At 36.6% G+C, this 21,715-nt stretch overlaps 3 protein-coding genes across 3 annotated transcripts; 2 read left to right on the top strand and 1 right to left on the bottom strand.

Annotated features, from left to right (window-relative positions):
• Window positions 1–3,479: 3,479 nt before the first annotated feature.
• On the top strand, window positions 3,480–4,560 carry ESE3 (Integrase-type DNA-binding superfamily protein). The gene is made up of 2 exons (XM_008222479.2): window positions 3,480–3,702; window positions 3,818–4,560. Exons 1-2 carry the CDS (start codon window positions 3,620–3,622, stop codon window positions 4,320–4,322), a joined length of 588 nt encoding a protein of 195 aa, XP_008220701.1. The 5' UTR covers window positions 3,480–3,619; the 3' UTR covers window positions 4,323–4,560.
• An 8,066-nt stretch (window positions 4,561–12,626) lies between these two features.
• Window positions 12,627–14,377, top strand: LOC103320911 (uncharacterized). The gene has a single exon (XM_089045808.1). The coding sequence runs from the start codon at window positions 12,929–12,931 to the stop codon at window positions 13,982–13,984; it is 1,056 nt and encodes a 351-aa protein (XP_088901934.1). The 5' UTR covers window positions 12,627–12,928; the 3' UTR covers window positions 13,985–14,377.
• Window positions 14,378–17,663: 3,286 nt separating this feature from the next.
• LOC103320910 (PPPDE thiol peptidase family protein) lies at window positions 17,664–20,310 on the bottom strand. The gene is made up of 3 exons (XM_089046427.1): window positions 19,534–20,310; window positions 18,623–18,910; window positions 17,664–18,131 (listed from the first exon to the last, which is right to left on the bottom strand). Exons 1-3 carry the CDS (start codon window positions 19,670–19,672, stop codon window positions 17,869–17,871), a joined length of 690 nt encoding a protein of 229 aa, XP_088902553.1. The 5' UTR covers window positions 19,673–20,310; the 3' UTR covers window positions 17,664–17,868.
• Between the last annotated feature and the right edge of the window lie 1,405 nt (window positions 20,311–21,715).

Raw genomic sequence — 21,715 nt, 5'->3', positions numbered from 1 at the left:
TAAGATTGAAATAGTAAAAAGCTTTTAAATGGTTGCTAATTAATGCTGGCATTGCCAAGTTGAGAAAATAATCTGAGAGGCACTTGACTATTTAGCTACTCTCGAATAAATTACATACTAAAGAAAAGGATACACAACTGTTTAGGCCTTCCCATTGTTGGAACTTGGAATATTGAGTTGTGGATAGTTTCCAATTTCAAAAGCCCAAAACTCTAGTAAGAGCTGCTTATTACTGAAGCCCAATATCTGCATTCTTTTTATTCGAAGGCCCACATCTGTGAATCACAATTTGGCCCAACAATCAAGTCCAAATGAACGGTCGAGAGTTTCAAACTTGGTTTTTTGGTTGTTATTTAAATTATGGGATTGCATTCATAATTCAGCTAAAAAAATCACCCGTCACAAAGGACGAATGCAAATTAGCCATAAAGAATTACAACAACAACGAAGCGATCTAACCTGATTAAAATAAATGTTTGAAAAAAATAGAGCAAAAATTGTAAATTTGATTGACTATGTATCGAAGCTATTGAACCACATGCCTTGATTTCCCTTCTACGCAATTCACACAGTACAGCAGCATGTGCTTGAGCTTTGACTAACTTGTGTGGGCCAATACACCAATATCTATCAAGTTTAGTTTAATACGTCTATAGATACCTTCTATTCTAGTTTATCTCATCTGCACAAAATTTTCAACTGTATCTAGCAACTGCTCTTGTTTTATCCTTATATTGGGTTGGGGTAAATTCAAAATTACACTGCCTAGCTAGTCCTCTACTAGCCTTTATCTCTAATTCCCCTTTTTACTATTTTTAATTGTGGGTGTGTTTGTTATAAACACGGTCATGGTCATGGACATATATGTCCCTTTTCATGCCATGCAAATGATAGTAGAGTGACAAATCCCATGTACTGCGGGCATAACTTGAAGCTGGACGACACAAATTTCTACCTATCAACATCCATCTTAATTTTTTGATTTAAAAAAAATATATATCACCATAATTTACTTCACCTCTTTCTTCCTTCCTCGTACGTAACCGCGTCAAAATTTACAAAATTTGAAAGTATTAGACTCAACCCGACTTAAAAAATTTGTATTTGACAAATGTGTTCATATTTAGATCATTTAATTAAAATATTGTCATATCAAATGTCGTAGCATTACCGGTCATTCCGATAGTAACATATGAAAAGAGATTACGCATTAAATGTTTGGAATTGATAGAAAAACTAAATTCAATGTTTCTGTGGCCAACAAACACATGAATTTTCTGAATGATTTTTGTTGTTTCTTTACCTTTTATAATAATTGTTCAATGGATCAAACATTGGATTGTTTTTTGCATGTGACTTGGAGAGTGTTAGTCCAAAATTGACAATTGATATGGACCGGACCGAGTCATGGGGCTTAAAAACCGTGGGAGGTTTTCAGTTTGTTTCACGACAAACACATCCAATCCAACCCCCACAAGCTTCTGCTTCATCTTCAACTTTGCTCTCATCACCCATGTTCATGATATGTATCTTTGGGCCCCACATCACGCGCTTTTATAACTGGGCCCCGCAAACTCCCGCGTATTAAAATGTCGATTTCAGTCTAAAGGGGAGGTTAGCTGTAAACCAGGATTGTGACAAAGATTTTAATCTTTTGATTATGGGAGATACATGCTTACATGCTGTTTGTTCTTTTGTCTTTTTTGTCTTGCTCTTTCTGCAGTTTCTTCGACCTTTTCATAAAGAATATGTCGTCTCATCTTTCTTCTTTTCAACACAAGCTCTAGGAAAATCGTTAGGGCAGTAGAATTGGTACATGCTGAGAAAATCTTCAAAAGCCTATGTATTTGCCAGTGAATTAATCCTACTGATATGACGTTTTTTTTTTACCTTTTCGTTCGGCAGCGTTTTTTCTTTGAGCCTTATTCATTCTCGTTATTACATACTATTATCATGTTCTAAATGGCCGTTATACGTTTAACGGTAACATTAGATAGCATCAAAATGTGGTCTCCCTAACATCAAAATCTGCCGTTTAAACAATCCACGTGTCAACATGCTCACAATCTTGACTCCAACATTGTAAATTGGAGGACGCAAACTTGTTATCTGCAAGTTAAACAAGTGGTTTCCATTGGCATGCTCACTGTTGATGCCTCCAAATAAGGAAACACAAAAGTCCTAAATAGCTGCAGCATGAGAGATATATGGGAAAAATACTCATCACATGCACAAGATCATATAAACGCGTGTAAAAAAATATAAAAAAAAACCAAAAACAATTTAAACTAATCTTACCCTAGTCCTGTGCAAGCCATTGGATATTTTGCAGAAAACCTGCAAGAGCAGTTGGCAGCTCATGTCATCAACTCACAAGCTTGCCCTGCATCTCAGCATGGAAGGTCCAGGTTTTAGAAACTGGGCATGGCAATTCAAAAACAGACATTGTTTGGTTGTCTGCTCTTACTTGAAACCATATGCCAATCAATGTTTCCGATTTTGGCACCCGACGCCAAAAACCCAAGTGGCATGAACCATGACCTCACCAGTCACCCCCACCATATTTTTATTTTGCAGATTGATCCATTGATTCTATTTGTTTCTACCTTGTTTTGCATGCATCATCACCCTATTTTAATCCATATATTTTTTTCAATGAAGATACAGAGCCGTACAATCAATATGACAACTATCAAGTTGGTATTTCTCTAATTAGTGTAAATTGATTCTTAAAATAGTGAAGAAGATTTGGTTTATGTGATTGGGATTGTTAATTAATAATTAGCTCGGGTAATTATGAGGATTGACCCAATCATTTTGGTGCCAATCGATGGTTATTTAACTGTTTAATTGTTTACCCATCCAGAACAGAGCATGCAGCCTCTGTTTTGATCATTGCGTTGAAGCAATCAGTGCTCAGAACAGAGCATGTTACCAATACATGAAACTGAAATTCCAAGATTCCTTAAAAAAATTATAATTACTATAATGAATATTATATATGTTCATACCAATTTTTTTAATTTTTTTTAAAAGGTTCCCAGTTCTTATAATACTCTGTAATTATTGGGATAAATAAATGTATATGTTTGTCATCTCCTGTGCTTAGACCATACTCAGTCACATGAAGAATCTGCGGGACTGTGACCTTAGATTTTCTTGAAGAATAGAAGGCCCAAAAAGCAACTGAATTATAAATCTAAAGTTTATAATGTTTTCTTTGAGACAAAAATTATTAGCATGGTGATGTGAATTGAGTTTGGTCCAGTTTGAAATTGCACTTGACATATTTATTCAATAATCATCAGTTGCATGCCAACTGGTAACTAATAAGATACAGGAAAAATAGAGTGAACAAGACTCAAAAAGGGGCCAAAACTCTTGTGGGACCCAAGTTCTTAATCTGTTGCCAGGAGGGAGGGTTAGAAAAAAGGAGAGCCTCCAAAATTGTCTTTATATCTGTCAGCAAAACCCAACTACAAAAACCAATCTCTCCTCCCCCCCACCTTCCCACTGGCATAAGCATTCATTCCTCTCTCAAAGCTTTCATTGCACCCCAAACCCACACACAGGCATTTTCACAAACACTTTCTAAAAGAAACGTTTCTTTTGCACAACAATGGCAAGACCGCAACAGCGGTTTCGAGGTGTGCGACAAAGGCACTGGGGCTCTTGGGTCTCTGAAATCCGCCACCCTTTATTGTAAGTCCACCCCAACTTTGCTTCAAAACGTTTAATAATTGTTCATACATACACGTTTCTGCATTTTAACATGGAAACTGAAAGAAACCTTTTTTTTGTTGGTGTGTGTTTGCAGAAAGACTAGAATTTGGCTAGGAACATTTGAAACGGCTGAAGACGCAGCCAGAGCTTATGATGAAGCGGCAAGGCTTATGTGCGGACCGAGGGCAAGGACCAATTTCCCTTATAACCCAAACGCATCTCAGTCCTCAGCCTCAAAGCTTCTGTCAGCAACTTTGACAGCAAAACTGCATAGATGCTACATGGCTTCCCTCCAAATGACCAAAACATCCCTACAGGAGCCTAAAAAACCACAACCTTGTTTCGTTGACACAAAAAATGACAATGCTGAGAAGGCCATTGAACTGGGCGTGAACTTTCCAGAGAAAAAACCAGAAACTCGTCATGAGCAAGAAGAACCAGAAGAGACGATGAATTGGGTTTTCAGTAAAGTTAAAGTAGAAAGCAGCCAGCAACAGTTCAAGCCTCTTGAAGATGATCACATTGAGCAGATGATTGAGGAGTTGCTTCATTATGGGTCCATTGAGCTTTGCTCTGCTGTAGCACCACAAGCCCTCTAAAAACTACTCTAATCCAATTAATGTAAGCCACAAGATCATTCCACCAGATGAGATTATTAGCTCATATTTATTTCTCTGCCAATGCAACTCATTCAGCAGATTTAACCCAATTTTCTCCACCTTCCTTTCCTAGACTCAATTAGGACTGAGTAACCCATTTGATGATGCTATGTGTACAATATTATCATGTACGATATTATCAATTCTATGCTTAATTTATGGCTTTGTTTCCAGTTCATCTTCTCCGCAATAAGCGCAAGTGATTTAGGATTTTCTGAAAGTTACAGAGTTGGGGTTGTTTGTTAGCCATTCATTTTGTTGGAGGTACATGGAAAATTCACAAACTTAACTACACAGCCTTCACCTTGCCCAAGTCAATATAAAATTGGATGCGGTACATTAAAATATTATCCATGTCTGTCGTATTGTTATTGAGATGACTCGATGTTTCCCTTGTATTCTTTATTCTTATTGATCTCATAAAATTCTATCTCGATGTTTCCCTTGTATTCTTTATTCTTATTGATCTCATAAAATTCTATCGCTTTTTTATTATAAAATAAAGAAAAATATATTATCAGGAGAATGCCCAAGTGCAACCATATTGAAACCAAACACCATTAAATCTCGTCACAAATTTCAAATGGAAGTTGGGAAGAAGGGCAGTACTTTTCTTTGGAGGCCGAAATTTCAGTGGCCAGTCAATGAACTTTTGTTTAATGCACCTGCGTTTTGGTCTGAGATACAAAATATCACTCTCACTGCTGTTTTTTTCTTCTTGGCACCACTTCTCGCTGTGCTATTCAAAGTACCAAAATACCCAACCCTCAGTAAAATGAAAGATAACCTAAATCCGTACCTCATATCTTTCCAGAAAATAAACAAATAAAACTGGTCCTCGTTTTGCTAGTGCGCGCACGCACACGGAGTACTGTAACCTCATCAGAAAAGATGATCCTGCAAAAAGTAACTTTGTATAAAAATTAGGCCTTCCGACAACACATGGGTTTATGGCTTCTTTATGTTACAGCTGAAGAGGGAAACAAAACAAATATATATAGTGAAAAAACATAGAATTCTGATCTTGTGTAATTGTTTCCATAATAAGAAGCAAAAGACAACTGCCATCAGTTTCAACATGGTACCTAAAAATGGTAATTACATTTCAACTCATATCATCTTATTCTCAGGTGCAAATGTGCTCTAGGGCATGATGTGTCCATGTATTATTGGCTGAGCAAGCAAAGAAAAAAGAATAAATGAAAACTACTTTCTGGAATTCTTGGGACCAAAAGGGTTTCTGGGTTTATTTGAGTTTTCAACTCATGACTTGTAAGCCTTGGCAACAAACAAAAAATAAATAAAAAACTTATGACTTGTGACTTATGAGCGGGCTTTTTTATTTATTCAAAGGTCCATATTTCTTTCTCTCTCTGTCTCTCTATCTGTCTGTCTCACTTTCTCATAGCTTGCTAGAAGCATAATATATAAAGTTTTTCCAGCATTGGTTTCAAATTAGTTGAAATTGGAAAGAGCTTATTTTCAACAAAAAATTTAATTGTTAATTACAAGGAAGAAGTTTAGTCATAACGATCAGGCTATTTAAGTAGTTTTAACCCTACCCTAAGAGCGCGTTTGTCCCTACATTATTTCATATAAAATGGAGTCATGTCTATAGACGATAGGATCTTACGCTCATGGGAGACCGGCTCCATGCAAGCCGCAGCTCTGAGCGCATATAGCTCTGTACTGGGCGTGTGAGATATATATAAAAAAAGCCTGACATTACTAATCAGATTATTAAAACCATTAAAACAGTTGCTATCAAGCTTAATGTGATGTTTTACCATGATGTTCTGATTATGAGACCAAAGTTATTAGAGTGCAGTAAGATTTGATTTTTCTTTGCTATATCTATCCTTAGATTCGTTGCTGCAGTTTATTTCAAATTTCCTTTTGTAGATTGTTGTCTAGCTAGCTACTACTAGCTAGTTGAGAGCGATATGAAGAGAGAGGAATATTCTTTATCCAATCTTTTTCATGTCAGTTTCATCCAGAATTTCAACCCTGGTTTTCTTTTTCCTTAGTTTTTTGGGATGTGCAAGGACTTTTATTTCACGTGGTTAAGTGCTCTGTTTTAACCTTATTTGGATAAACACAATTACAAGGCAAGTTTAGCATTAATGGAATGGAAATACCTTTTCTTTAATTAATTTTGTAAAATACATGTGTTGGTAGCTTTTGTGTTTCTGGTGTCCCATCTCTATCAGTGAAACTTCATGATTGTTCACCTGTTTGGGAATTGATTTTGCTCCCCACAACCACAAAAAATTAAAGTTGGTTTAGTCTCATTATATTGTTTTGCCTTTTGATCCAGAAAAGTGCTTAAATAATGGCAAGTTACTGAGTTCACCATCATCAATAGTTTGAAAATTGAGACCTGGGGACACATGAAATTCCACCTGAACAAGTATGTTGCAAAATTACCAGTTGCAAAAAAACTGCTCATTTGTTTTCTAGGAAAAATCCCAGTTACACAACAAGTACTACTGCTTTCACTGAAGATTGATCTGATAGCCTGATTAGATACTGAAATGAAAGCATTTTGGCTCTAAACTTTTCATCCCTTTTGTTACCTCTTTTGCAAATTACAGAGCACTTTGCCATGAAAAAAAGTGGAAAACTTTGGATTTAAGCAGTGTTTTTTCTGTTCTTTCTTCAATCAAATTTAACCAATTAAGGCTTTTGATAAAACATGAAGCGTACGGAAATTCCCATAACCTCAATGATGAAGCTTGCATTTTTGGAGAACAGTGGCCTTCCCTTGAATTGCACACCTGACACAAAGTCTGCAGTGAAAAAGAGAGAGAGAGAGAGAAAGGCCTCCAAGAGTCAAAGGAGAGATCTCGCTCACAAGAAAAAGCAGTCAAAACAATGATGGTGTATCCAATCATGATGTATAGAATCTCATGTGAAACAAGAGACAATCATATTGGTATTCAATCTTTTCATAACCCAACAACACAATTGCATTTCATAATTCTAATTTCTTTCTAATGGGATTTATTTAGGTGCCTTGGATCAAGTGAAGCATGCAAAAATCCAAAAGGCAAATTGCTTTGTTAAGTGAGTGAGAAAGTCTGATAGAAAAGGCCGGTGGTGGGTGGGTGGCCTACTCCCCCTGCAAAGCCAAAATACTTTGAACCCTTTGTTAATTACTACAGGAAAACTAGTATATATTTCTGTTGGTAGTCTGGTAGTACCTATAGACACAAACTGATAAATATGTCATCATTTTTATCACATTAGGTATATACACTGGCGACTGGTGTCTCATTCCTCATTTTTTTTCCAATCTTCCCATGCATTCACATGGATGGGCATGTGCAGAATTGCATGCTGCATAAGTTGTTGACATTTCCACATGGGTCCTAATCACATTTTCTCCTTAAACTAATCTAAACAGACAAAATATTAAGTCATGGAAATCTCTGCCCTCAGCCACTTAATTATCTCTCTTAATTATATTTTTGTCATCTAGTCACATAATTTTCTGCTTACTAGGCAATGGGCCAGGCCAGGTTTCATCAGATTGGGACATAATCTAACAGCTTTGACTGAATCAGAGTGCTTAAGCAGAAGGGGGCTGAACCTGGATCCATCAGATGCCAAGGGTTACAGTGCTTGATAGAAATGTTTGTCAGTTTTTATATCTGAAGAAAACTCTGGAAGAAAATACTGAACAGAGCAAAACCGTGACTTAGTATTTTCTAGGCTTTATCTACAAATCATGGCAGAACATTTGTATGAGAGAATTTCTATATATATATATATATCATTTGATAATGGCATGTGTATGATAATTTTTATGTCTAAATAAATGGGTTTGTAAAAAATTTCCTCCATTGTCGATTGTCCATACACGGCGTTTCTGGAACATGCATTCTTGCGCAACTGGGCATGCTTTACATATTGAACATGTTTTCTTCGATACAAAACACAAAACAGTCCCAACACGCGGCACCAACTCATTGGATATCTCAGATTTGGTAGGTTTTTGAGAAGTTCTGGCAAAGTAATTGCCTGCTACAAGAGGACACATGATGTAGGTGGAAATGATAGAATTAGATCCTATGTGTTGGGCCAATTAAACTCTGACGCTTGCAACCGTTAGGTTGAGTCTTTTTCAATTTTATTTGCTTCTGATTTTGTGTCACAGGGAAAGTTGGGCCTTTAGTTTGGTTGGCAATCTTTTCAGCCTACATAAGTTGGGCCAAAATGGGTTAACCGGCAAACCTAGGCCGACCTTAACTTTTAACAGTGAGTTAAGATATGTTGGGAGGCCCGATAGACTGAATTTTGTAAAGTCGTTTTATGGTGAGAGTGCAATATATATACTATAGATGTGAACCTCCATATTTGCCACATAATTTATCTGAATAGTAACTTCACTTAAGTTTAATGAAATGATCGTGTGGCTAATATTTGTATTGGTTTCATTGGGTGGCCCGATTTGGATTGAATTGTAGTTGAGTATAAACCAATCTTTATAAGCGGGACTTGTAAGACACAATATGTTGGATTATTGTTCAATTTAATAAGATCAATTCCATAACACCAAACAAATACCATAACTCTTGTCCATTTTAATTGAAATAGTATAATCCAATCTCACTCACCGAACGGCTAAACTTATTGGTAGCAATTGTGACTTCATTCAACTTGGGGCCACCCAAAACTGGAACCTAACATTGACAATATATATTCATAGAAAACCAAATCTAAAATATAAAATTAAAAAAAGCGTATTTTACAAGGGAAAGTGTAGCTCTGGTATATAGCTCTGATAGGCCCTTAAAAAAAAAGGGTGGGTTTTTGGGGGGTTGAAGAAGTGTTGGATCTGTTGCGGGATTGGCTTCTTAATTTAAGGAGTTAGGGTTTTGTTGGGTGGTTTGGGTGGCAAGCGTGCTCGGTCAGATACCCAGAAGAGAGAGAGAGAACAAAATTAGGTGCGGACTGACACTGTTGTATAGCGTATGCTTAAAGCTTGGGGAATATCTGCACATGGTGGGGCTCCTCTGTTTTCCTCATCAGTTTTTTGACCCACACATAATTTAACCTCCCATAAAACAAAAATAACTATAAAAATAAATAAAGTTAGTTAACTACTTTTCTTTGTTTGCATTATTTATTTTGACTAGTTGTCTTATACCGTATGAAGACTTCAAATTAAATCCGACATAGTCAACAGAGATGAAACCTTTTCCAAAGTTTCATTTCAAGTTATATGTGAATCGATTATACCGAAGTACATTCCCCTAAATTTTATTCTTTCTCAGTAAATTTGACACTTTCTATAGCGACAACATTAGTAATTTGAGCATATATAAATTAGGTCAGTTGGTCAGAACAGTAAGCTCGTTCACTAGCACTCAAATTCGAATCTTCTTTCCAGTAAGTTAGATAAATTTGGAGTAATTTAAAATATTGTTTGTCTATAAAGAAAATCGGTAATTTGGTATGATCAAATTCCAAAACGCATCGTATTGTTTTCCTCATCCTACTTGTAACTAGGCAGTGTAGGGCAGTGCTGAAATAACTAACAACCCAACTTCCCATATGCCTCAATTTCCTGGAAACTTCACAAGACCCATTAGAAAAATCTCACAATCACATTAAATTAGGGGTCTAAACTCTAAAGAAAAAGTACAACTTAAAGGAACGGTCGAGTACCTAAAGTACCAGCTGGCAAGTTTAAAGCAGAACCAAAGCCTCTCCTTGGCAGGGGGACAAAATAAAGCATGATATAGCCCAGCAGAAATGCTTGGCCAATTGTGTGGCTGATTGTTGATGGCAAAAGAAAAATAATTGGGTCTCGGCTGTCTGTTAGGTTTTATGAGAGAGAGCATGGCTTTTCTGTCTGTTAGGTTTTTAATTTCTAGGACCGCAGAAACACTTAAATAACAGCATCACCAAGTTCCAAACTCACGAAGCCAAACTCAAAATATCCTAAATTTTAACTTAATTTCTCTTTTAATTAAGAGAAAGAAAAATGAAATAAAGGACTAAAATTAAAGAAAATCCGAACTTGATGGAGCCCACTCAAGGCTGAAGCAGTTCATGTGCAAGAAAGAATCAATAGAACGCCATGTGTCGTGTTGTTGGTGCTGCAGAAGGTATCGTGCACTAGTGTCGCAACACTTTATTTTTTAATTTTTATATTCCAACAATAACCAAATCAACAATCCATATTAAATCCAAACTATTTTAATGTTAAAAAAAAAATATATTCAACGACTAAAATTTAAATATAACGGTTAAAATAACATTTTAAATTAATCTAAATTATATCCAACCCCAAAACTCACTCCAAACTCTATAAATACTCACCTATTTCTCAAATAAAATTATTTTTATGGAATTTCAATTTTGTAGGTCAAATTGTTTAAAAAATTAAATTATGAAGTTATTTAAAAAGGTTAAATGAAGAAAAGTTATCCATGAAAAAAAATATTATTAGACTTAAACTATTTTAAAACAATTTAATAAAATTAAGGACTTAAAATTTGAGTCTAATGGATTGAGGGGAAAAACAGTTTGAGTCATGGCAAAACCCAAATAATTACTTTTTAGAGGGGGCAAATTTGGGTTTATGATCAAATAGGTTGGAGAATGCCTTAAACATAGATAACACTATTTTGTTATTTCTAATCAATCATGGTATGTCAAGGATAATAACTTTTCTATATGACATTTTTTAATTGATCAAAAATAACAAAATAATATTATTCATATTTCATACAATTTTTTCTGCCATAAATGGCATATGATATTAAGCATATGCTGCAAATTGTCAAGCTGTGTGCAGATGGAGGGCCAGTATTGTGTGACTACAGTGACTTCGTTTGCCACTTGGAGTTATGGTTTTCTTGATTAAATAACACATGCCATGTTTCTATGTGAAAATAGGAACATGTCAGCCCTCTCTATGCCACCCCAAGGTTTACAAAGTACTGTGTCTTCACACCACCCGTCCTTATGTCAGCCTCTCCATGCCCCCCAAGGTTTACAAAGGACCGTGTCTTTCACACCACCAGTCCTTAATTAATTATGTAGGGCAACCAGGCATATATTTTCAATCAAAGGTCGGGAAAATTGAAATGAAAGGAAAAAAAGTCCGTGATACAAGCGATACAGGAGGGGGAAATCGAACACAAGACGTGGAGTGCAGTAGCTCCCAAATGTTGATAAATAGAACACCCATAATTGGAAATTGGCGTTTTATGGGTTTTTGTCCTTACAAAATATTCAACCTCCTCTCTCTTCTTAAATTTGAAATAGATGGTAAATAGTAGTTGCTGGTATTCCATGATGAAAGAGTAGCAACAGAAGAGTAAATAATTTAAAATAAGAAAAAGAATGGGAAAATAAAGTGATAGGCACATGCATGAAAGAAATAAAATCATATATTATTCAAGGAAGTTACCCCTGAGAGAGCTAGCACAGAACAGGAAACTTGGCTGGAAAATTCGAATAGAATCACATACGTTAAACGAGTGGTTCAAGTTGATCGACTTGGTTGGTTCTTCACACGCTTTGAAGAGAGGGAGGGAGAGAGAGACTTTGGCCGTTTCCAAATTTGCATTCAAATGGCTAAGTTGTTCAAATATTCCATGCCTCGGATTGACTTTTATGTACTAATCAGATCATAATGTTTGAGACTTAATTTTCATTTAATATACGGGAAGAATTTTCAGACTTCACCACAAATGGCGTAGGTGTGTGTACTTGTAGCGTGAGACTTGCTTCAGAAGGCTCCTTTCTTGGCTTTTTCTTCCTCCTTCCGCGGGTTTTCCTTTTACCCTCTCACCTACGTAATTACAGTCTACAGATATAATTGATTTTGTTTTGCCATATTCAATTTGCAATGAATCTAGCACTAACAATATAAGGTAACCAATTTATACGGACCAAGAATATAAGGTAAGAAATATAAAAATAAGGGCATTGCTTATATAGTAGTATGCCTGTAAGATCCTCGCAGATTTTCCATAACGCTCTCACTTTTGAATAGGATGTGTCCATGAATTGTAATCTATAGAGTAGAAGAGGGCATCTATAGATAGCAGATTTAATGATTGCGGATTGGGATCTTTTCCATTTGCAGGACTTTTGCCTATATCTTATCATTTTTCGCTTAACAAATAAAGGACTTGTAGTTAAAGTGATTAAAAAAAAAAATTTAAATCCGAAATTTTGTTTATATAAAGATTAAAGGGCAATTTCACGTAGCGGACTCTTATTACATGTGTCGTTGAAAGTCCAATATTTTCATGGTCTTCAGTCTCTCCTCCACCTTTATCTTTCTCCTCCCTTTTCATCTGTGAAGTCTGTGACAGGCTCCCTCTCTCTCTCTCTCTCTCTCTCTCCCCTCCCAATACCCCCATAAAACCCCAAATCCTCTTTCTTTCTCAGTATCTCTCTTTTCTGTATGTCCCTCCAAAAAGCAACAAAACCCTAAACAAGATTCTCTTAAATCATCACATTCACACCCACACATCAAACTTCATATCAAATCCAATCTACTAATCCACCACCGCAACCCAATGTCCCGCCACAACTCCTCCACTTTCCCTTCTTGCTTCCGCCCCTCCACCGCCAAACCCACCGACCTTCGCCACTCCTCGCCGCCTCCACCTCCTCCCCCGCCAATCTCCGGCCATCCCAACCTCACCACGTGCCTCTACCACACCGACCTCGCCCTCTTCTCCCTCACCTGGTCCCGCTCCTTCCTCGGCCGCTCTCTCCACCTCAACCTCCTCCACCACTCCTTTGACTCTCCCCTCCCCCCTTCTCTCTCCTCCGCCTCCCCCCCTTCCTTCCACCTCCACATCAAACCCTTCATCTTCTGGAAAAAGCATGGCTCCAAGAGGCTCTCCCCCAACACTCGCATCTTCTGGGATCTCTCCAGGGCCCGGTTCGGGTCCGGACCCGAACCTCAATCCGTGTTCTACATCGCCGTCGTCGTCGACGACGAGATGACCCTCCTAGTCGGAGATTTGACCAGAGAAGCCTACGCCAAAACCAGAGCCCACAAAGCCCAGACTCCCCAAATCCCAATTCTGAAACGGGAGCATGTGGTCGCCAAGAAAATCTACACCACGAAAGCGAGATTTGGTGGGAAGCTGAGAGAGATCCAAATCGACTGCGGGTACGGCAACGACCTGAGCCGGCTATGTTTCAGCGTGGACGGCCAGAGGGTTCTGCAGATAAAGCGTTTGAAGTGGAAATTCAGAGGCAACGAGCGAATCGAAGTGGACGGGGCGCCGCTGCAGATCTCGTGGGACGTGTACAATTGGTTGTTCGAGAGCGACAGTGACGACGGGCACGCGGTGTTCATGTTCAGGTTCGAAGAAGACGAAGAAATCAACAAAGAGAGCAATAATTGCCAGATGGGTCATTTAAATTCATGGAATTTTGGGATGAATGGGATCGAGTGGAGGAAGATGGGGAAGAGCTTGTCGTCTTCTTCGGTGTCGATGTCGTCTGCAGGGTCTTCTGGAGGGAGCTCGTCGGTGATGGAGTGGGCTAGTATGGAGGAAAGTGAGCTCAGCGGCGGTCCTACTGGGTTTTCTTTGCTGGTTTATGCCTGGAAAAGGTGAAAATCAAAGGAAAGGAAAGCAATTCAATTCAAATTCTTCAAAATTACAATTTGAGTAGGCTGGTTGGTTCTATATAATTAATTGTTGGTGAGATTGCTTAGTAATTTGTTACTTTTACTAACCCATTTGTTGTTGAACATAGTCGAATAAATCCAGTTACTATCTATCTACATGGAAGGAAACTATGAAATTCATAGCTACTTTATATGAGATTAGATCTAACAAATCTTACTTAGCCTGTCTATATGTTAAAGACAAAACCGTGTTTGGTATTTTTTTGTTATTTTTCTACTCGGAAGGGAATTAATTATGCTTTAATTTCCCAATTGTTCGTGTAATGTGATTTATGAGGCATATTATTGATGAAGAAGAAGGTAAAAGCTTTTGCTATTATTCCTTCTTGTTTTCTCGTTCCGTCTATTTTATTTTTTTTAACGAAAAAATATGAAGCAAAAAGCACAGAGATAACAACATTTGGATTTAGACATCAGACCTGCATGTGACCTGGGTTTTTTTAATTATGTTTTTAATTTCTTGGATGTGTAAAATTATGCATCTTTGGTTGTTCTTAGCTATGTAGGGCGGATACGAGGATACGGAAACGTGACATGGTGACACGGAAAATCTTACAAAATTAGGACACGACACGGCTAGGACACAGTATTTAAAATAATAATAAATTTTAATAAATACTTATATATATAAATTCATATTCAATATTTCAATATCATAATACCATAAAATAAATTTATACTCATTTGATATAATTTAGCATTACTCATCTTTTCCTAAACAAAATAAAGAATGATACACATATTTATTCACACATATTCATGATTCATCATAAACCTAATTTCACACATTTTTCATATATGATCTATCATCTTCAAAATAAGAAAAATGATTTCCCACTTCATAAAATAAGAATCGAGTTTGCATAAATAAAGAAAGCAAAATAAGAAAAATGATTTCCCACTTCATAAAATAAGAATCGAGTTTGCATAAATAAAGAAAGGAAAAAAAACAAATTGAATGAATTACTCACTCAAAAAGATACGTCTCTCACGACCAAATTGCTATCAATATCCTTGGTCAACGAAAAATATCAGCTCTACTATGAAGGAACAAAGAAAAATAAACATATTTAGCCAACTTTTTAAAAGTATTTCAAATATGTCCACATAGTTTTTAATAATGATGTTTGACCCTAGTTTTTGTTTTATGATTTTCAAAATACTCCATGCAGTGTCTTGACTTTAATTGATTGTGTCCAAAACATGTCTTGATCGTTGACCCGTGTTCAAGCCGTGTCCAAGGTGTGTCCGAGTGTCCGACACTTCGGCCTGATAGAGTGTCCGTGCTACATAGGTTCTTAGACATTACCATAAATTCATAAGAGCATCCACAATGGTTGTTCAATAGTTCAATAAATTGATCTTTTTTGGCATTTATTGAATTGAACTACATTTTTACTTGCAATTGTACAATTTAGTAGCTTCCAATCAATAGTTATATCTACTTACACGTTTTTTTACATACTCAAATTAAAATTTTAAATAAAGAATAAATTTCATAACACTAAAAATTGTACCATTGAAATATTCTCAAAAAGATCTTTAAAAAGAGACCAATTTTAAATGTATTTGAAAAAAAAAATTAATTGATATTTTTTCTATCGCATTGAACTATTAAACAACATAATACATTAATTACTATATATAAAAATAATTATTGGCATGTAGGTCCCATGGTTTGTTTATTGCAATTGCAATAGAGAGTTCATCACATAGAACCCTCTATTGCAACTGTATTTATTGTAATGAACTAAATCACACAATTACAAGTGAGATTTTACTATTTTAAATCAATTTCAAGCAATAAAATTACATAGATTTTAACCATTGTAGATGCTCTAAGGAAATCATCTGAATTGTGAACCATGGAAGTTTGTTGACCGACTGTTGGATGAATTAATTAAGTGAAAAAAAACAAGTGACATTGGATTGAAAGTGGGGGAAATGTTAAAGAAAACAGAAATCCAATTTGGTTGGTACCAGAGAAGAGAAGACAACAGCGGTACCCAAACGAAAGGGGTGTGTGTGAAACGGTCAAATTAAGATTTGTATTATTGTTTTGGGAAAGAAAGAAAAGGTCCTTCAATTCAACATCAACTTGTATTCAGAAGCTTCCGCGGTATATTGGTGGTAAGGTTGACTGTTGTACCTTGTGAGACTCTCCCCGTTACTCACTTCCCTCTATGTAACATATTTTATCGCCCACTCCTGCCTTTCTGGACAAGTATTTCTTTCAAGCACAGCATACGGCCTAATCAGTCTCTTTTTAAACTTAAAAAAAAGAAGAAAAAAAAAAAGAAAAAGCGATATTTGATTCATTAAGAGAACTACATAAGATCTTAAAAAGCATGATGATATCCGAAGATTTCTAAACCACATGAATAATAATATCGGGAGGATTCTTATATCATAAGAATGTTTCAGTCAAAGATAAAGCAAAGTGTTAATCCATTAGGATTTATATAGAGCACGTATTTCTGCTGCGTTCTCTATTTTGATGTGAAATGCCCATAGCCTACAGTATAGCAGGACCGGTACTAGATGCAAAATCCACCTTATTTACTGCCCCAAAAAGAAGGTATGCTTAGTCAATGTATCATTAAATGAGTTATTTTCTCACTCTCAATTGAACTGAACGTTTTGCTGACTCCGAGTAAAAACACCACCCCAAGACACAGTAAAACGTTGATACGCTTGGTGTAAATGCAGAGAATGGTAACTTAGGGGACATAGAGGTAAAAGGTAGGGGGTCCAAAGTTCAATCAAAGCGCAGAGTTTGTCGAGATGTTTCTTGTAAAAAGATGGCATCTCTCGAATCTGATAAAAGGGGGAGAGAGAGAGAGACAAGTACGTTTCATGCAGTGCAGAGAGTGTTTTGTCTTCTCTTGCAATGGAGGGGAATGATTTTGTCGATTTCTTTCAATACTAGGTGTCTTTTCTCCAGGTACAGCTACAGCAATACAGCAATTGAGGAGGAAACAACTTTACCTACATTTCAAGGCACTGGTTAATTTTCTTCTGTAAAATGATAACCTGAGTTCAAGGAACACAACCAAAAGATTGCCGCCTCATCCATACCAAATTCAAGCTTCCTTCCAAGTAAGGTTCTTGCAAGTTGCAACAAACAACTTGTTATGAACTGGGTTTTGCAGGCTTCTTGTTATATGTACACGCCTTGAGCCCCAGCCCCAGCCCATATATGCATTTGGGTTCTCTTTGTACATACAGGGATTAGACTAAACATGTTTCCACTGTTTGGATCAAGCCCAAACTCAAACCCCAGACCAGTACAAGAACTGGAAACCAAGCCAAACACCGACATGAGAAAGCTTTTGACAAAGAATGGGGCCCCAAACAGACTGTCTTTCTCTTCTCTCTAATCCATAACGAGAAAACCACCTACTTTGTGCAATTCATGTCTACATTCATTCACATTAAGTTTGAACAAGTCGGCGGCCAGCAAGAATTAATTTTGATTCATTCCATTCCATGCCGTGCATATCTGAATGTAAACCTGCACGTGTGTATGTTATGTGGACATGTCACACGCTTGACTGCCTTCTTATTTTGCATTACTTTTTTGAAGATAGACGAGAAACCAAAAATTTGAAAGCCATCAACCTTATCTCCCCAGTATGTCAGAAACACGAAGCATTTTACACAAACAGGCACACTGAAACAATTTTCAAGCAGCTGTTTTACATAATAATAAAAACAGATTACACAACGGGGCAAAACCAAAATTTGCAATTTCCCCATCTGTTGTTCATATGGACTCTAAAACCCTATAAAGTCTCAATCAAATAGGTGTCACACCTTTACAGTCAAGGCCGAGGTTGATGCAGAATGGATCAAGGTGGAAGAAGGAGGAACACAGTGTCTTTGTCTACTACTTCTGCCTGCAGAACCCCCACTGGAGGGTTGTAAAGAAGAGGGCCGAGGATTTGAGGATGCACAATTAGTTGAAAGGCTTCTCAATTTCTTCTTATCCCCACTGTAAACCCCATCTGATTTTACTTGCCGAACTTTAGTTTCATTCAAACCAGCTGGAAGAACACAATTGCAGAAAAAACCTGAGGTTCATCAAGCAGCCACACACACAAAAATATATTAGGATTGGTTTTCTCAGTAAGTAATTAATGTAGGGAACGAGAACAATCTACGAATACCTTATTTTTTTTGTTTAGGAAAATGTTTCAACAATTGGCATTCCCATGGAAACAAATCTAAAAGTCACGTTTGCATCACACAAACAGAAACAGGCACTACAGTGGTGATCAGCCTTCTAACATCGCAGAGATCCCAAAAGGATATAAAACATGGGCAAATAATGAACAATAGAGTCATCATTTCTACCCAAATTGTTCTTTCCCATTGAGTTTTGAATCCTATGTTTGCAATGATCACAATCTAAACATGGATGGAATCTGTGATGATGTGAGGGCAAGGGGTAACAATGGTAGCTCTGGTTGGGATTGGCATCGTGTAGTGGTTTTTGTTTTGTGGTCGTACTACTAATAACGGTGGGATTGCGAAAAACTGATAGGAGATAATCAAATCTTACCAAGTCGAGCAAGACGGTTGACCCAGCGAGGAATGGGCTTCCCCGTCAATCTGGTAGACACATCATTACAGAAGTGGTTGCAGTTCTTGGTGATCAGATGGTAGGTGTTTCCAGAGTACTCTTCTGCTAGTTTCTCCATAAATGCACGGACCTCCTTGGGGCCTAAATCTGTTCTTCCGATCAAAATTGATTTTCTGAATACAAAGCCAGGACATTGTTTTGGTTCCACTTCAAAAATCCCAGTCGTTGCATGGTCATGCGCTCCAAAAGCATATTCAACACCATGTACTACAGCACATTAAAATAAAAATTTCTTAAGTGAATAAATAAATACAAACGTATGTAAGCAGGAGCTTAGATAGACATGTGAGAGAGTCAATAGATAACCAAGTCTACCATAAAAATTTAAGTCAATGGATTACATTACATCCTGCGGTTGATGATAAACTAGAGAAAAACAATCCTTTTTTATTACCCGCGATACGAAAATCAGTCGAAATGAGGAAACTTGCTTACAATTGAGTTTATTTGAGATGAAAGGTTTTCACTTTATCACACCAAAAGCATGAAAACTGAATTCAAATTAGCCCAATTGCTTAAAATCACTCTGTTTCTTTATTGTGCAAACCAAAATTTGTGAATCAAACACTGAGAATCTCGTTGATTCTTCCAAAAAGATGAAACCCAAGTTCAGCTGAGTCGAAATTACGCTACCCAGATCCAAATGAGCATTTAAAATGATACACAAAACACATCACAAAGTGCAAATGATTGGATTTTCGTAACAATTTTAAAGACAAACCATCTGTTCTGTTTCATTCATACCAAAACATACACGCAGATCTACTTTCTCAGCATACAAACAAAGCCAGAAAGCAAGAAAAGAAGGGCAACCCATTAAAACCCATTACCTTGTACACCGGAATGGTAGACCCCAAGGCCGAGCCAATACGCGTAGCCATTGATCGGAGTAAGATCGTACACATTCAGATAAACCGGCACTTTCCCAATCTTCTTCTTCCTGGGCACCAACACCATCCTACACAGCATTTTTCTCTTCAGACTCGTCTCTCCAAAAAGAAAACTCCAAAATGAAATCAGAATTAAGAACGGAGCTCCAGCTGCAGCTAGAATTGCTTAAACCGAGGGGCGCCTTGGAAATTGAAGATATTCTTTGGGTTGGGGGGAACCGGAACAGAAGATTCGTAGAATTCCTTTCCAGAAAATTTTAATCCTTTTCTTGGAAGACGAATCTTAGGTAGTTCCGGCGGCCGAAAGTGTCATGGCCGTGTACTCGCTTTTATAATTAAAGTGGGAGACGCTGTTTGTTTTGGTAGTGAATTGCTAATCAGATAAAACACCCCTCCAAGTTTAACTAATTACGGAAAATGCCATTCCAGCTCCAAAACCAAGACCAAGATCAAGAAGACCCAAACCCAAAAAACACCCACCAAACTACAAACCAGGTAAAAACCCGACGTATGCAAACGATAGGCTTCTAGATCTTCTGCAACAGAAATCTCCAGCTGCTGCAAAATTTGGTCATTTGTTTTTTAAGTTTTTAAGATTAAAATGGTAGAGCAGAGTGATTGGTTGAAGAAAAAGGAAAAGGTTGAGTCCATTTCGTCCACGTCGTGCCTTTCCTTCTTTTCCAACCTAACGTGTGAGTTAAGTCTCTGCTGCTTCTCCGCTTTGTCTCTGCTTTTGCAAACCCACTTTTTGGTATCAAATGGTTGGAAATTGTATTAGGGTTAATATATTATTAATCAGGTTTAAATATTATGCAAATGTGGGTTAAGGGCTAGCTGGTTAAGAAAGTGTGCCCGCTCCTTTGCATCTAAATTCAAACTCCCTCCAAACAAGCAATATCTACGTGTAGGGGATTCAAACTTGGATACTAGGAGATGCATACAAGCGATATGTACGTAGAGGAAATTCAAACTTGCTTAACACCTTTACCAACTTGCCTAACCCTGTTTGCATATAATATAATTATTATATGACCTTGCTTAATGCCACAAAAGTGGGAAGGAAATTGGGGAATTTACTGGGAAAAAGCGAAGGAATTTAGGGACAAATTGGGAAATGTGATTTTATTTTAATTTTTTTGGTTGGAAGAGTGAAGAAGAATCTATGAAGTTGTGAACTTGGGTTCCATCGTTAGTCGCATGATGGGCTTATATATCCAGGAGCACGAGCCATTGTCACGTACAATGGAGACAGCAGTGATTTCACTCACGATATTTTAATTAGATTAATATTTGTTTAATCAATCATAATAGCTTCTTAAGTTTTGATATCATACAAAACTCGAATAGAAATATTCCAACTTGCATAAACCGGAGAAACTCATTGCTTACCAAAGAGATTAAAATTTTGTTTTTTTTAGTTTAAGTTATTTTGGATTTCTTTAATGAAAATCTAATTTTCTATTTGTTTGTTTTTAACCATACAACTCTTTCTAATTTATAGCAATTGTCGTGCTGACGTGTTATTAATAGGATTTATCTGCAATTCCATATCATTTTTGTAATGAAAATCTTACAAAACTTGCAAATATTTTATTACCACAGCTAGAAATGGCAATGTATTCGTACTATTTGCACCAAATTTGAATTTACCTCCCCATAAGTTAAAATAATTTAGAATATCACATTATCAAAAATAATGATTATATAAAGTGTGAATTTAAATAATATAATTATTACCAATTGTGCCCAAAAAAAAAAGGATTTCATACCCGATAATTACGACTTTACTAATCTAAATTTACTATTTTTGTATTGGGAATCTTAAACTTCTGTATTTAGAATCAATGCATTTACACGCATTTAAAAAAATTATAAACCATTAAATTAATTTAATAATTTTCTACAAGAATTTTTAAAAATAATTCATATTGGTATAAAAAATATTGTTATAATTTAAGAGATAAGATTTTTCGTTACTTCAGTTTTTCGGATGGTCACGTATTTTTCTATGGTCCTTGATCACATCCTTAACATCATAAAACAAGAAAGATGGATGTCACATCTACTACTTGGCTGTGACCTCATTGTTTATTAATTTGATATCCATTCATTTTGGCAGTCA

Source organism: Prunus mume, linkage group LG2 (assembly GCF_029339155.1).
Source record: "Prunus mume cultivar Tortuosa linkage group LG2, ASM2933915v1, whole genome shotgun sequence".
Taxonomy (NCBI): Eukaryota; Viridiplantae; Streptophyta; class Magnoliopsida; order Rosales; family Rosaceae; genus Prunus; species Prunus mume.
Note: the sequence above shows the minus strand (reverse complement) of the source record. Positions and strands in the feature narration are given on the sequence as shown.